Source organism: Anopheles bellator, chromosome 1 (genome assembly GCF_943735745.2).
Source record: "Anopheles bellator chromosome 1, idAnoBellAS_SP24_06.2, whole genome shotgun sequence".
Classification (NCBI taxonomy): Eukaryota; Metazoa; Arthropoda; class Insecta; order Diptera; family Culicidae; genus Anopheles; species Anopheles bellator.
In genome coordinates this window covers 57,762,060-57,778,420 of record NC_071285.1, presented here as the reverse complement: position 1 = coordinate 57,778,420, position 16,361 = coordinate 57,762,060, and the positions used below count along the sequence as shown (strand labels likewise).

At 52.4% G+C, this 16,361-nt stretch overlaps 2 protein-coding genes and 1 non-coding gene across 3 annotated transcripts; 1 reads left to right on the top strand and 2 right to left on the bottom strand.

The window, feature by feature from the left end:
• The first annotated feature begins 12,888 nt into the window (after positions 1-12,888).
• LOC131215981 (cuticle protein CP14.6-like) lies at positions 12,889-13,577 on the top strand. Its single transcript, XM_058210377.1, has 2 exons — positions 12,889-12,903; positions 13,161-13,577. Exons 1-2 carry the CDS (start codon positions 12,889-12,891, stop codon positions 13,575-13,577), a joined length of 432 nt encoding a protein of 143 aa, XP_058066360.1.
• A 175-nt stretch (positions 13,578-13,752) lies between these two features.
• Trnap-cgg (transfer RNA proline (anticodon CGG)) lies at positions 13,753-13,824 on the bottom strand. Its single transcript has one exon. It is a non-coding gene; the product is annotated as a tRNA-Pro (tRNA).
• A 345-nt stretch (positions 13,825-14,169) lies between these two features.
• On the bottom strand, positions 14,170-14,598 carry LOC131215980 (cuticle protein CP14.6-like). The gene has a single exon (XM_058210376.1). It carries the CDS (start codon positions 14,596-14,598, stop codon positions 14,170-14,172), a length of 429 nt encoding a protein of 142 aa, XP_058066359.1.
• Between the last annotated feature and the right edge of the window lie 1,763 nt (positions 14,599-16,361).

The following is a 16,361-nucleotide window of genomic DNA, read 5'->3' as shown; positions in this document are numbered from 1 at the left end:
GATGATTTATGATTCACTCTCTCTCTGCACTGCCCCCTCTACACATACCCCTCGAGGAGGGCCTCGGCGTTGGGGCTGATTGCGAGCAGCCACGAATCCAGGCCATCGTGATCGAAACCGAGAGCGACTCCTCAAGGCAGGGAGTCCGGAGGCTCACTTCCAGCTTAAATAGCTAAACAAACAAACAAACAAACGGAAGAAAAACACCAACGACAGATGACCCTTTCTGGTGGGCGCCGTGCCGGCCCGGGTCGGGCTGCGGCGGGAACTTTCCCTCCTGTCATATTATGTTGGTTTATATGCGCGCACCCAGTGCGCGTTATGTTTATGCATAACGAGGCGCGCGATCTACGATTGATATCGCGCGCAGAGAACGACTCCGGGGCCGGGGCCGGGGCCCAGCGAGTTAATTGCGTTTCGAAACGATCTTCAACTGCTTCAAATCACACCATGTGGCTACTGCACAGCAACTACCAAATTGGCGATCCTCGATCCTCGGCTCCGGCTCGATCGTCACGACGAGGAGGCCGGACGTTGTGACCGGTTCGGTCTGTATCGTGTTACCACCAAGGGGGCAAAGGTATGAGAGCCATCGAGTGTTCTAGTACGCGTGTGTGTTCGAGACGGGACTCGATCCCGGGACTTCTGCAGTCCCGAGGGGCCGATGCACATTTCTCGTTGCACTTTCCCGCAGCGGCAGCGGTTCATTGCACCCGCGCGAGACACCGGGCACCGTTTGACAGCTGATCACGTTTGGCGGTTCGCCCTTTTCTGGACCTGAGAGCGGTTCCCGTTGGCCGCCGTGGGATAAGGGGCCGCCAAGTTTCACTTTCCATCGCACTCGGTTCCATATTGGAGTGTGGCCGTTCCCGGGCGACCGTGTTTGCCGATGCTACAGGGTGCATCCGAACTGGCTTCATCCCTGGTGGAATTTGAATAGGAAAATCCTTCATCATCGTCACCGACCGGTTGTTAGTTTTTTAATCTCACAGCTCCGACTAGTCGGGTCAGAAATTGATTTCATAAATGTTTAGCCATCCTGCGGCGAAGGCCACCCTATGCTCGATTCCCGATCTGTGGGAGCATCTGGCGGTGGACGAAATAAATAAAATGCAAGCGATCGGAATCACGTGGGCAGAATGCAATGCGTGCGCCAACGAGTAGGGAGAAAGTGCTGCTAGCTTGTGGGCCGAAGGGCACAGCATCGCAACGCAGGCTAACGGCAGTCCCGAGTCTGGTTGCGTTTTTCACCATTGCATTGAACAGCCCGGGATGTGCTGAATAATTAACCAGATGTGGCCAGCGTGTAGAACTTTCTTCAATCATCCTCCGCTCCGCTCGGATGAGTTTGGACTGCCGGGCGCCCATTGACGTTCAATCAGCGCGCTGCCATCGCGGTTCTGTCTCGGTAATTAGTTTCCCGTTCCGAAGGGGCGCACAAACACAGCACAGCGATTCCCGATTCCGGAGAAAGTTTCCAGAAAGCGCTGGAAATGCACTCGACAGCACCAGCACAATGTTCATTAGACGACACACGCGCCGCCGTTGTTTGTAATGGCCTCCCGGGGGGCCCCGGGGGGCCCCAGAAGGGGCGACAGCATAATCGCTCGAGTCCAAAGGGTATTGCCCTCGTTGGGCGTCGGGAGTGACGTTTCGCAGCAGCACCAGCCCCGATTGGGATTTTCGGACCGCCGCCATGACGGCGCAAAATGTGATCGCGATCGCCGCGCTTCGAAGAAGTCGAAAGTTAATCATAAAATTGCTGAGAAATTGGGCTACAATAAGGCAAAAACAAAGGCAATCTCAAAAAGCCACCGTCGGAGCAATCTTGGGCAAGCAGCGATGCCTCCGAATTGGTTATTTGCTTGTGTTTCTGGCTCATTACTTAAACCTTGGCACCTTCGATTCGCGAAGAAACACTTTCAATTTCAATCGATTTGATGGCCATTAAACAATGGCCCATCCACAGTCGATCATCTGCCAGATGATCGTTTGTTTGATTTGTTGTCAGTTGTTTGTGCCGTAATTAGGTGAATGGACACAACAAAAAACCCGCCAACTGCATACGGCTAGGGCCCTGAAAATGGTTGATTTGACTGCACGCATTGATAAATCGTTCAATTTTTCCTTATTGCTTCCGTATGATTGTGGAAGCTGCCTTTTGCTGCATCTTGGCTTGGCCCGATGGACGATCTATTAAAAAATCGATTTATTTTCCCGATTCCGAATCGGTCGACGAAGAAGAATTCGTTTTGTTGCCGGGATGTGACTCGGCTCAGCACCGTGATGGCGGATGGCGGTTTGTTTTCTTATTATCTCTCCCCTATTTCACGGTCCGAAGATTAATCGAGCTATGCAAAGGTGTTGAAACGTCAATTAAGATTAACCGACGATAAGTGAATTAATCGTTTCGTGGCGGTAAGCCGTGGCCTCGGTCAGGGAGCTTTCGTTTCCAGGCCGAAACACTGTGTCTCACGCATCCTGTCCCGTCCCGAGCGCATCTTAATTTCCCCGAAAGTAGCCATTTGGCAGGCGGAAGCTTCGAAGCCGTTAGGATAAGAGAAAATGTTTAATGCCTCCCAGTTTTGTATTTTTTTATGGTATGAAGAGCCCGACGATCGGCTAAGCAAAAGGGTGAAACCAATTTTGCGAGCTCGAAAATTAATTGATCCTCACAAGCAGGCGATGAGGCGATCGCGTCGTGTGTGAGGTATGCAAATGTGGCAGCTGATCGACCCCCTCGTTGGGCTGTTGTTTTAGGAATCGGTGCTTTAATTTTATGATTATGGTTGACCCCCACGTCGGGGCACATCTTTCACTTCTGATTAAGAAAGAAGGCACGGAACCGGAGTATGTGTCCGCTCAGAGCTTACGAGCGCGAAGACGATGCAACACCTTAAATCAACGCTCCAAACAGGGGAAAAGTTTTCTTTCTCGACCACCGGCCACTTCCTGCCGGGTATTGCATGCGAAGGATGAATTTTTGCATAGCGATTCCTGATTTTTATAAATTGCGTTTTCTAGCGAAGTATTTTTCCGGGTTTCTAATGGCCTCGGGATCGCTTCGGGATTTCCGGTGCAGCTCCGGCGACGCCACTGGTGCCAATTGGCGATAAATATCCGCCCGAGGGAGGCGGTGGTTTCTTCTTCCTTCAACCCGCCATTAGAGTGGTCGGTTGAGAAACAAAAGCCAGCCCGGGGACCCGGGGTTTCACCGGGGCCACAATTAGATTTGTGTCCAGGAGAGATTCCGAGAGTTCGGGGGGAAAAATCGTAAGAAAAAGGTTAGCTCGGTACATAATAGGTATTATCAGCGATCCGCGGCCGGACCGAGCGGAGCATCATTAAAGGTTACAATAGGGACGGGTTTAGGTTTTTCGGAACGCACACGCGCTGCAAGTAACGAGGTCCGCGGTCCACTCATTTCCTGCTCGTCGCTCATATGCTCGCAGGGGCTTGGGGCTCATTAGGTGGCCTCCCTGAACCCCCGTCGGCAGCGGCAACCAGATTCACTTTCTGGCGTTAAACTTTGTTGCCCCGTAAAAGGCAGCTCCTTCGCACGCCATTTGGCCCGCCGTCGCCGCCGCCGCCGACGATGCCAGTGGGCCATTTCACTTTCACCCGAACACACGCATGGCGCACACGGGCCGCTCCGAGCTGGGGAGAACATCTTGCCGGGGACGACGACGACTTCGATGAAGCCAAAGTTCGCCATTTCCCTTTTCCATGTTCCATCCCATACGGTGATGCGCGCACCGGCCCTTCGTAGGTCAAATTGATTTCCAATTCCGAAGGGCTCAAGCGAGGCCTCTCCATCTGTCTGTGCTGGAGACCGTCTTGAAGGTGTCAGATAATCCCTTGACGGTGACGCTCGTGACGCTCGTGAGGAGAATGGTTCCTCTAATAATTGTGCAGCAGATTGCCTTTTACCTACCGATCCGCTTACAGAAGGTTTACTCAGGCTTGTCGACCGGTTTTCGAACGGAAACTTGAGAAGCTTCGAAAGCTAAATTTTGTTTCACAAAACAAAGCCCTTCTTAGGGGAGAAATTTGAGTTGCGTAAGCTTTAGCATACCGGCTGGTGACCGCAAGACGAATTACATTGTCGCATGTGTGTGTTCTGCCGGCGGTTTACGATCCTGCGGGAGTTTCTCCTGCCTTTACAGCCGGGGCAGTGTCCGACTAAAAGCCACCATTTGGGTTTACGACGGACCAGTTGCACTGACCGACTTCGCAAGGAACCTGTTGATAATGTAACATTGTGATGCATAAATATTTCTGTCCATAATCTTAATCCTGCACTAAAGCTTAATAAATATTCATCGCGTTCGGTCCACAATATTTGGTCCATTTCGGTCAATAAATGCAAAAATATGCTTAAATAGGTAGATCAGCTTACAAAAATGTGTATCGTTCCAACCCGTCCGTTTCTCGAAAGCGACCACACTTTCGGAAGGCGGATTAGGATTCCCGGCACAGGTCTCCGTAGCGGAATGGCGACTCACCGCACCAAAGGAGCCCTTTGTTGATCTAATGCAATCTCTGTTGGCTTAGGTTGCCAAGCGACGGCGGCCGCCGGCTAACTTAATTGCTTGTTTGGTCACGCGCTGACCTGAGAAGATGTTGCGCTGCGTCAGTCGGGACGGGTGCCCTTTGCCGGCGCCCCGGTAGGAAGTGTCCAACGCCACGGAAAGGGAAATCTGGGAAAAAGTGAAACCCCATGTCCCGGGCGCGCGCGCGTGTGTATGTGTTAACCTTTCGCGTGTACATATCGATTGCCGGTTTGTGTCCTCGCGCGAAGCACTCGGGCCCCCGGGTTGGCCATTGGCCAAGGTGCCAATGAATGGATGGTACAAATTGAAATTTCTCTCCACCGAAATGGCCATCCTCACTGGCGCAGGCGACGGATGCGGTTTGGCAGGGCCCCTCCGGTGTTGTGTTGGCGATGGCATTTATTTTCCACGAAACATGGCATAAGCTTTCCTCTCCTCTCCCTTAATCCGTTCGCGGTTCGCGCGAACGTTTCCCTTTCGGTGCCACGGCACGGTTGCGGTTAATGAAAAGTTGTAGCACCCCCACCGCCTGGCTGGCCACCGAGGAGATTGGCTCGTTAGAGGCCAAGAAGCGTCTCTCGAGACGCTCAGCCACAGCGAGCGGTTCGGTGCATCGGTTCGTCGCACATCGAACCCGTTGACCCATTTTCAGGCCGCCCGCCGCGGATCCGGATCCGGCACCGTCCGTTTGTCGGTGCATCTCGCAGGGTCTCGGTTCGTTGCTCTCCGCTGCCCTCCACAGTCGTCATCCGGACCTAAATATAAGTTGTTTTGGTCTCCTTTTTTTCGGTGGCATACGGAGTCTGACATTGAAATAATAATAGATTAGCAAACAATCGATTGCGGTTAGTGAAAATGGCCCGTCCCACCCTGACTTGTGGCCGCATTCCAGACACTCGTCGGGGCTTTAACCACGGGATACGGGGCTGTTTTGAGGTTAGATTCAAATTCACTGCCACGTGAAGCGCTTTGGAGTTCGGGCCGAACTTTAGTCAGCCTTCGAATCAGCAGCTTGTGTTGGTCGGAAAACGGAATTAATTGAATTGTTTATTTTATCGTTTTCCGCAACGACCCCCGGTGGTAGGAAGCAACTCAATAACTCACCTGTTTAACCCGTTCCAATGCACTACCCGTCTGAAGGTCGGCCTTACAGTGCAGTGCAGTGCGTTAATTCGCTAATACATAATTCCAAGCCGTTCCGTCCGCGAGCATTAAAAACTTGTCGTCTGGGAGACAGGCTGTCTCCATGGTAACCACGTTCGTGCTCTATAAATCACCTCCATGAGGCAGGCAATTTGCTGCCCATTGACAAGAGAGGATCGAAGCGTCCGAAGCGGTTACTAATTAGTCGAGGCAACTGTTTGGTAAACACTCCGAAGGATAACTGACAGATAAATAACCTCGTAATGACGTTTCCCGGCGACCGGTGCGCAGTGGAAAAAGTGAAATTAAATATTGCCGTTTTACGATCGGCAGTCAGAGTCTGTTTTATGCCTCCTCCAATGCTTTTATGGAACGGAAATATATTGCTTACTAATTGTCGGTGGATAAGTGAGAGTAAAAACACAAGCCGAACCCCATTGCGGATGCTTCGGTGGCAATAACGGTTCCCGTTTGGGGGCTTCACTAAAATCGCTAATGAATTCATCGACGAGCTGAACTTCTAACAGACGGAACGGAGCATTCATTAGCCTTTCGACCGCCCTGGCCTTGATGATCGCTTTAACCGATACACGAGCCCCAAGGGTAAACAAAACACGCAGGTTAGTTGGTATAAGGGGTTGAGTTTTATTGGAGCCACAGCACCACAACACAGTCTTCTGGGGAGAATGAGATAGTTTTTCAGGACGGACGCCACATGTTAGGCCCGATCCGAAGCCGGCCATTTTGTTTCTAGTCAGTCTAGCTCTTCCGGTGCGACAATCGCACGGTAGCTCGAGCTCGGTTGCTGCTGCTCCATCGAAGGTTGACTGGCCAGGGCGTGACTCGATCGGGTGGCCACGGCCGTTGTTGGTGGCTGTGCAGCTGCGCATGGTGTCTCCACCGGTTCCCTGGGGCGATCCTCGATGGGTTGTGCCGCGGAACCCAGTAGTACATCGCTCAGAAACTGGGAGCCTCGCTTCAGACACAGGCCCACGGTCATCAGGATGGCTTGCACGAACTGGCGTTGGGCACGCAAAATCAACTTCAACCACTCGGGCCGCTCGCGACGTGGCCTCCGGGGTCGCTCCGAGTGGCTGCTCCGGTGGTGATGGCTCCTTCGCGAGGAGCTTGAACGGTGCGACGTATCAACCGCATCCGACGATGGCCTTGGGCTGCTGCTGTCTCGGCTGCCATCTGGGCTGTGGCTTCGGTGATGTCTCCGGTAACCCATCGCGGAACCGCCTGGTTTAGCACCACAATCTCACACGTTTCACTAACCTGCACTAGACTAAGGCTACGACTGAGACTGAAACGCGCAATAAAGCAACCCGCTTCGGAATCGCAATTCACATCGCGGTCTGTGGTGGGAAGTCGGCATTGTGGAACACACGGCTGGGTACACCATTACCAACGCACCGATCACACCGCTGTTGTGATCGTCGTGACCCAGGGGGTTTGTGTTGCTGCTGCTGCTGCTGGTGTTAGTGATGGCAGACAGTGACGATCAACCCCTACAGAACTTCTTCGACACCCGATGTTGTTTTGACCATGAAATTCTACCGCAAAAAAGCTTGAGCATTTCGAAAGCGAGAGGACGAGGCGCGAGTTTCGAATATCTCGAGCCCCACCTGGGCGCCCGTGAACCGGTTTGATTAGGTTTCGGGTGCTGGCAGATCGTCCGATCGAGAAGGTCAGGACGGGTTGGTGATGTGGATGTCGAACGGCAAGGTTGTCACCATCACCCCGGGCTTCAAATAGTTTTCGGGCGATCGATTCGGTTCGATTCGCACACACTTTGCCAGCGGACAGGATATCGAAGGGTAGCCTAGCCCGTTAATGCTCGCCCGGAGAAAGTTCGCACATTTCGCTTTCCGTTCCCGTCGAAGTTGCGGACCGAAATCACATAACCATTTCCGGCATGCCATCGATTAACCGTCCGATTCGGGGGGAAGATATTGGAAATTAGTCCCGTTCGGAAGACATTTATCGGTTCGTTTGGAGATTTCGCCACCGCCGCCGTCGAATCGATACGAAGAATTAAGATGTGCGAGTGCCGCGACCACGCGCAGGAAGTTGTAAAGCATGTCAATCATCCCCGTGGTAATCGGATTGCCCAATCCGAATAATGTTCCGTACTGAACACAATAAATGGAGATTGAAACTAAAATAAACCCTTCAAGAATACTGCCCACCGGTGCGCAGTAATACTTTCTCTTTCGTTTGCGTCAATTATTAGCATAGCAGAAGGAGACAAAAAACGCTTTTAAACAGCCTACTTTATGTCGGTTCGCAGACCATTTCACCGGCGTGTGTTGGGATCGAATAATCAGAGCACCCCGTCCGTTTATGCGCTCCGAAAGTGGGCCCGACGCATGGCGGGGCACCATCACATGGCGGGGCACCATGGCGGCGCCGCCAAACAATGGGAAAAACAAAAACATATGATTATCATTTTCACAACCCGTGGGCGCCCCGATAGGTCAGGGAACCGGCCGGCCGGCCGGTCGCCGCACAGTTTCCATTAGCGGTTCGTTCGTGGCCACGCTCCTGTGGTTGGCCGCAATACACAAAAAATCCACACAGGAGAGGAGAATGGCAAACGGAGCGTTTCGTGAATTTCTTTTTCTGTTTCGTGAAGACGTTTGTTTGCTTTTCTAATCGATCGGAACGAAAGTCACGCGACCGCCCCGGGGGTTTGTTCGGTTCTTTTTCGGTTCCCTTCGTGACTTTTCCGTGATTGAAATGCACCGATGATGATTCCCGATTAGTGTTGATCCCGTTTTGATGGGACACGTTTAACAGCACAACATAAATTACCTTTGCAGTAATAATGATCGTACCGCGTGGAACCGCGATGTCCGGTTTGGTGCGCAATGAGCTGAGGCTGGCGCATGAAACGAGTTTTCTTAATACCGGGTCGAGCCGAGTGTCATTCCGGCAAATGGGAGCGATTAGGTTGCCGCAGCGGCCGATCACTCGCGGAGTAGTCCATAATCCTGGGAGCTGGGATTTTTCGCATAATGAAGCCGCTGGGTGGGCTCGAACCGGCGTGTGCACCGCGATTTGCCAAGGCGTTGACAGCGTAAGGCACTCTAATTTACATACATTACAGGGCGGTCAGAAGGCTCGTGCGATCGTGAAATGGAAAGGGTGCCATCATCGCCGGTGCTTTCGCCGTTTTCTTTCCCGCGGGGCGATGGCTGAGTGATTCGACGTTAAGTGAGCGCAAATTGGCGGCCATTGTGTGGCAAGGTCCTTCGGTGGCCGTCGAAGGAAATTGCCGTCCATCATTAGATTATGCTAATATGTACACGCCGTGATCGCTTCCCGCTCCACGGCCAGCCGATCCACGATCATGGATGCGTGTTATGATTGAGCTATTAAAAGCAAATAAATAGCGGAAAAATGTAACGATCGTGGCGATATTGTATGACACACTGTCAACATCATCCGGCAACATTGATTAGCTTTGCATACGCTCGCTGAAACATTGTGTGTTAAGGCTCCAATTAAATGGCTCCTGGAGGCGTGCTTTTCAGGAGAAAAGCTGTTCCATATGGATGAGCCGGAGCTGTTCCGTTTGCCCCAATCAATTACCGTTGCCGGAATGTTGTATTAATAAATTAGTCGCTAAACACAGTGGCCAGTAGGTGAACTTACTTACGCATGGCCTAAAGCAGACTGCGTACTGCTTCCCGAAGATGGTCATGGGCCAGTATCTTTAGAGGGCAGGGTAAGATTGATTAATGTCTTCTTCGGGGCCCACAAGGCGATGGGTGCTGCCGCTCGCCAGTGCCACGCCACGGCTGATGTAGTCTTAATTTTGTTTTAATTTATTAGCCCTATTAGACCTACTGGCACTGCTCGGCTGGGTGTCGTTTTTACGCCACATGACCGTATAAGCCTACACGCGCTGGATGTGGAATTCGCACCAGCAGCCGGCGGCTCCTGCGTTAGGCAACCAGCAGCCGCCAAAGATCGTGGCCCGCATCCGATAAAACCCGTTCCGTGGTGCCGGGGCGACATTCAAACACTTTTACTTGATCTTGAAAGTTCATAAAATCCGAAAGCGAAATTTATTTTCGCTCGTCCCAGCCTACACCGCGCCGGAGTGTGGCCCAGCCCTGAACGCATGTCGACCGTTTGATGGGCCGGCAGGTTTCTTCGTTTTAATTTCTTTATCAACTCCCGAGGTGCTCCGAGGCTCGTTCAAAGAGTTTCCCTCCGCCTCGGAGGGCTGATCAGCCTTCACGTTCGTGGAAGTGAATCTGTTTCGCGGCTCACGGAAGGTAGCAGCGCACCACGCTTAGAAATCGTCCAGAGTGACTGCCCGGCAGCTGCGGCGGAAGAAGAAGACACAAAATTGCTTCCTAGGCTCCGGGGCTTGGCCACCCCGATTGAAGTAATAATCTATTACCCGGCACCGGCCCCGAGTGGCCGGAGCGAATTGATTAAGTCGTCGAATTTGCGACCTCTGATCCTGCGGGAAACCCCCTCCCGCCGGGGTGTCCGGCGGGTATGACGAATGACGCACAAACGGATTTCGGTGCCCGGAACCGACGACTCGCTCGTCTGAAAGTGATCGGCACGACCGGGACGGAGCGAAAGTGAAACTTGTTTCCTTTCAATCTCCCCGGGGGCGCTCCTGGCGGCCACCCTTCGGGGTGGACGGTGTAATCAATTTAAAATGTGGGGCTGATCACCGGGACAGGTCGGAACAAGGAGCGAAGCGAACGAAACAGAATCTCATCCTTAACGCTGACCAACAGAACGTCAAACGAACGCGGGACCGAAACTTTCACAAACCCACGGGCCACGGGCCACTGGGTTGTCGACAACCGAAAGGTAAATGCCGAAATTTATCGGCTCTGATTAGGAGAGCAGAGTGGTGCTTTGCGGTCCCGCTATCTCGGACCGGGAAACGAGGTGAATATTTTTGCATACATCTCCTGGGTCACAGTGGCCAGTTCCCTCTCTTGCGGCACTTCACTACCAGGCGCTGACCTTGACCGCAATTCGAGCTGAAAGCCCGTGGTTGCCACGCGACCTTATGCTGTTTCATTTAGAGTTTATTTAGTCTGGTGAGAAGCATGTAAAGTCAGTGATTTTATTGCTGGTTTTTGTCGACCGAGCCGATCGCGGAGGTGATCAATAATTTGAATACCAAGATTTGGTGTGTGATCCGCCGAATGTTCTGTTCGAATTGGGTTCTTTGGCATCTTTTTGGATTAGATTGAGATGAAGAACCTCAATGTAATCTAATCGAGGAATTAGACTCTTTTGGGCGTCAAGCTTGCCTTCGTCGCCCCCGTAAACTACAAATTAAATTCAAAGGGTCGGTTACGGTGTCCCGGATGTCGGAGATCTTGGCGGAGACTAGAAATGAAATGGTGTAAGCCTGATGAAGGACCCCAGATCGGGAACCCGGGAGTCCATTAGAAGGGGGGGCCCGACATTAGCATAAATAACATCGGCAACAACCGGCGTGTCCCCCCGAGGACCGCGTGTGGGTGACTAAATGCTGCAAATGAATCCACTGCGAGTTCGGGCCGGGCGAACGGGATGGTAATGTTCCTGTTTCGACCCTTTTCGCGGCGATACTTTCCAGAAGTGCAGCGGAAGCCCCCCGCCGGGCTGACGATGAGGTGAAAGTAGCGATAAATCAATGCCTGGCTGCTGCCGTTCCCTGTTGCTCTAAATTGCAATTGATCCCTGGACGGCGGCGAGGCCATCGTTGAACGAATTCTAGTTAGCTTCGAAACATTTCGGATACGTTATTCGATATGTGCGCTGCTGGCTCGGTCGATGGTCATTACTGGAAATGAATGCAGTCGTTCTGTTACTTTTTTCGTGTTCGACCGAACAACTGCCGGTGCGTCCTGGGAAAGTGACCCTTAAAAGCCTCGTGACATAGTTTTCCGGCGCTGGGAGGCTGGCGAATCCCGTCGCTCGTCGAGCCTTCGAGCCGAGCCTGTAGAGGCCTTCCTCTATCGATGGTGAGGCGTGCAGAGTGCAGACTGCATTATCAGCTACCCGAAATCGGGTGAAATTTATCATCGCAGCCCTATCGGGCTCATCCATCGTAACACAAACCGGCCGTGGCTGCAGCGTGGCGCATCGTGCACCGTGCCGGGGGGTGTGGGTGATGAGGCTGCGCATGAAATATGAAACGTCATGTTTATTTATCTGAATAATTTATAATGATCTCCCTTTCGCCCGCGGGCCCTGGAGATGGTCTATTTTCAGGTGCATGACAATGTGATTCGCCTGACCTGATTGGGTCATGTTCATCTGCTAATGGAGCCCGGATTCTTTACCTTTCCCGTACCGACCAGCATGATCGCGATGCTTTGGAAACAGTGGTTTTGGAGGCCAACGGTCAATCCGGAAGTTTTTTTTCTAAAGGTCACCCTAGAGGCGTGCTATGTTTCTAAGACCTCCCGAGCCTCTCTTTGTATGGCCGGCGAGATAATTCTTCGTAGTTTATGTATGCCATACGTTTCGGCAAGCATTTGGCAATCCATGTCCATCCTAGACCTGCTCGTAGCGATTTCCTAGGATGGCATCGTGCGACGATACGCAGCGATGTCAGGGTCAACAGGTGGCAATTTGGCTAGGGGATGATCCACTATGGCTGCGAAATGTTGGGCAAAAACCCGCTTTAAAGCGGGTGGAAGGCTTTCGCCAGCAGCGATCAACAAAGATCGCGAGGGTCGCCACAAGCGGGAGATCCACTTCAGCATCGATCGGTCGATCGAAACCGGCGCCGACGATTGATGTGTCTCTTTTGGGGCACCAAATTATGCAGCAAAATGGAGAAACAAGAAACCGGCTAGGCTGGCCCTGCGTTCTGTGACCCGCTCCGCTCCGATCTGGTCTAGTATGACAGTTTTTTTTTCGGCACTCGGCAGCGTGCCTCGTCTTCATCGATCGAAGCGATACCAGACCGCGAAGGCTTAGCGAATCGCGCATTATAATACGGGTGCGTGTTTCGCAAGCCCGTGTTTAGTAGATCCTTTTTTTGGTGTGTTTTGCCGATGAGCCTCGGCACGGGTTGATTGTATAAAACGTGGCTCGTCGGAACGTTACGGTATCAGTTGGCGGCAGGACTTTCTCATCATCAGAGCACAGCATCGGAGCAAAGCTTCCCGTTCAGTAGTTCAGTCCTCAGTCTCAATCCGAAACGGCCGAAATGTTTCGACAGTTGGTGAGTACTCCTCCAGCGTTCCGGCGAGGATTCAGCTTGTGGCCGCCTTTCGGCAACCATCCGTCCCGTGGGTGACTGATTTTGTGATGAAGTAATTCGCATTTTTTCTCGCGCCCTCGAACCTTTTGCTAAAGAAAATGTGACTAACTTCCTCGCAAAACCTACCTACCAGCAACGCTTCAACCCGATGGCCACTGTCTCGGTTTAGCAAGTTGAAGGAGTAACGCAGCCCATGTTTGTTGTTATCCCGTTTGCAGTTCGCCGTAGTGCTGGTGGTTGCGATCGTGGCGGCAGATCGGCGATCACCCCGTGGCGGAGGTGGTGATGATGCTACGGCCGAAACGTTGTCCGAAGATTTCGTGGTCAACCCGGACGGTTCGTACACGTACAACTACGAGACGAGCAACGGGATCAGTGCGTCGCAGGCCAGCAGCGATGGCACGAGCGTGAACGGCAACTTTGCCTACACCTCGCCCGAGGGCGAGCGGATCGAGATCGTGTACGTGGCGGACGAGAATGGCTTCCAGCCGCGGGGGGCCCACCTGCCGACGGAGCCACCGGCGCCCGATCACGTGATCAAGATGCTGGAGGATCTGCTGGCCAGCCCGCCGGACGGTACCGATATTCAGTCGCTCGAGGAAACCCTGAACCGGCTGCGCGCAACGCAGGGTTAGGGGAGCCGACCCGGCCAGACTCGATCAACTAGTTAAAATAGGTGTACAATGCTTGAACAAATAAAACCTCGCCCTATTGCGTGGCATGTGATCTAACATAGAGCGCATCAATCGATCATCGGAAAAGGCAAAAAAGGGATAGAAAACACACACCCCATCAGCGGTGGGGTGCGGCGGGCTCGTCCGGGAATTGAACCCGGGACCTCTCGCACCCGAAGCGAGAATCATACCCCTAGACCAACGAGCCACACGAAACAATAGATTGCCGCCGGCGTACAAAAGTGGACCGGCTGGACACGGAGCGTGATTCGAAAGTGATCGCGATCGCGCTCGAAAATGAGTCTCCCCTCCTGTTGTTCACTCGGTTGCTTGCTGTTAGGCAATCGTAAATTGGTTGAATTGTGGAAAGCATCAGGCAGTTGAAGATGATTAATTGACAATAATTTTCTAGTTAATGTTTTCGACAGTTTAACAGCGGTAACGAAATTCAATTAGTCTACTTATTCACTACATAACAACAACCGATCAAGAGGATGACGATGATTTCGTGGGATGGATTCGCAAGATGATGAAAGCGTACTGCTTCTTTTGCTTAGTGTTGGCGCAGCCGGGTGATCGTAGCATCGAGAGCCTCGAGGCTGAAGTCCTTCTGGTCCTTGGGTGGGTTGGCGCGGATCTGCTCCAGAGTTTTGAACACGTGCTCCGGAGTGGGTGGCGGCGTCGGAAGGTGATCACCCTGCGGCCGGAAGCCGGCCTCGTCGGCGACGTACGTCACACGGTGCAGGACACCATCGGGACCGGTGTACGAGAAGGCCCCGTTGGCACTGTGGCCACCGAGGCCCTCCTCGTGGGCAGCGATTCCGTTGCTCGTCTCGTAGTTCCAGTGGTAGTGGCCATCGTCCTGCAGGACATTCTCGTACTTGAGGATCGTGGCGTGAGCCTCTGGGTTCTGCTGATGATCAAGAGGGCCTGCGGCCACGACCACGATCAACCCTACGATGGCGATCACGAGACGGGACATGTTTTCAGTTTGATTTAATTTGTGCCGGTCTGGCCACTAATGAATTGACGATGACGGATGATTGAGTGCAACTGATGCTGACAACTGGTCCAGTTCTCTAATTTATACCCCTAGTTGCCTCTTTGCAGCGTCCGTTTGCTAGGACACACGTGCAGGACTCCATCTTATATCGATCTCTCGATCTGCGTAACGTCCAAATGAAACACGTGTGTCAGGGCCAAGGTCAAGAGCTATGGTTTTGGGCGGCAACGATCGCTCTCGTCGATCGAGTCGATTGTGTAAACTTTGAATATCGCCTGACCTAGTGCGCGTGCCGCTCGTTGCTAGGTGTTGAACTAGTTCGGGACCCGCCCGACCCCGGGTCAGACTTTCAATTCCTTCATTTGATTGCGCGTTTGGCCATCAGTTTATGGTGGCAAATCCACGTCAAACGCCGTTACGACTGATCGAGAGAGAATTATGTGAGCCAAATGGTGAGCTCATTTCTTTCCATGGCTCGCCCCTAATGAATCCTGTCCGTTTGTTTTACGTCCGACCGACCGGCAAATTAATGAAGCAGATACCACGGTGCCGGCTGTTAATGCTGGCCGGAGAAAAATTTAAGGAATGCTACTTTGGTGCACGCGGTGGACGCGCCTCGCCTTGTGCACGACGGGACGTTGTTAGACATGGCGTCAATCTTCCGAGAAAGGAATAATCGTTTTATCACCATTAGAGCGACAGCTCCGGTGATATTGAGGAGATTTAAGTTATTAAGAGATTTATGTTGTTTGCAGCCATGGACAGGGTGATTCCATTGGTAAATGTGTCACGATCCGGTCGTCAATTAGCGCACAAAAGAAACAATAAAGAGGTGAAATATTTTCCGACATTGATTGAAATTGTGTGACTTCAACCCACACGAGGTAGTTTTGCAGGATAATAATCGAAAAGGTCACGATGCTTGAGCCAAATTCGAATGAGGGACTGCAGCACAAAGGGAGTCAATTTAGTCGATTGTCGGCACCTCTCAACGACCATTGTCTTGATTACCCCATTTTAAAGTCCTTCAGCTGACCCCTCGAAGGTGCGCGGATTTGTAAAAGTAAAGTGTCGGCAAATATATCACAAACCGTTTGAGCGGCCGCCAACCCCACCGGACCAAGTGCCCGTACCCGTGTAGGGGCCACTGTTGGCCAATCTAATCACACCTTCAACGTAGCCTCAAGCTAGCCGCCAAAACAATCACTGCCCGAAAGTGTAACAATTTCGTCATCGTCCATCGCCCGGCCAAATCTAACCTTTTGAGGTTAGCAGCATGCGGGTCATATGCGAGGTGGCTGTCCTGTCCTGGATTGGACGTATGCAAAATGCGCATTCCCCGGCAGGGAACTGGCACCGACCTGTAAAGTGGAACTGGCGCCGGTAAAGTATAATTAAAATTCGCCAACTACTGACATTGACCCCGTTCCGACTAGCTTACCGGGCGACAGGTTTGTATGGGCAACATCATTCGACACACCCTGGGCTCTTTCGGGGGTTCGTCGCTTGCTCCAGCGGTCAAGTTTTTCTATTACTACCGCCAAACCCAAGACCCCCAGACTTGGCCGAAAAAGGGGAAGAATGAAGGAAAACGATTCAATGGGCATCAAGTGTCACTGTGCTGGATGTGACCCGTATTGTTGCGATTTTCAGTCGATCGCGAGAGGGAGTGTTCCTAGCCCGATCGGCCTGTCGATCGGTTACCGATCAGTCATAATCTTTTTATTGGCCACCAATCTAGT

Excerpts from the sequence above, each read along its gene's own strand:
- LOC131215980 (XM_058210376.1), bottom strand. The coding sequence starts at position 14,598 with ATGTCCCGTCTCGTGATCGCCATCGTAGGGTTGATCGTGGTCGTGGCC.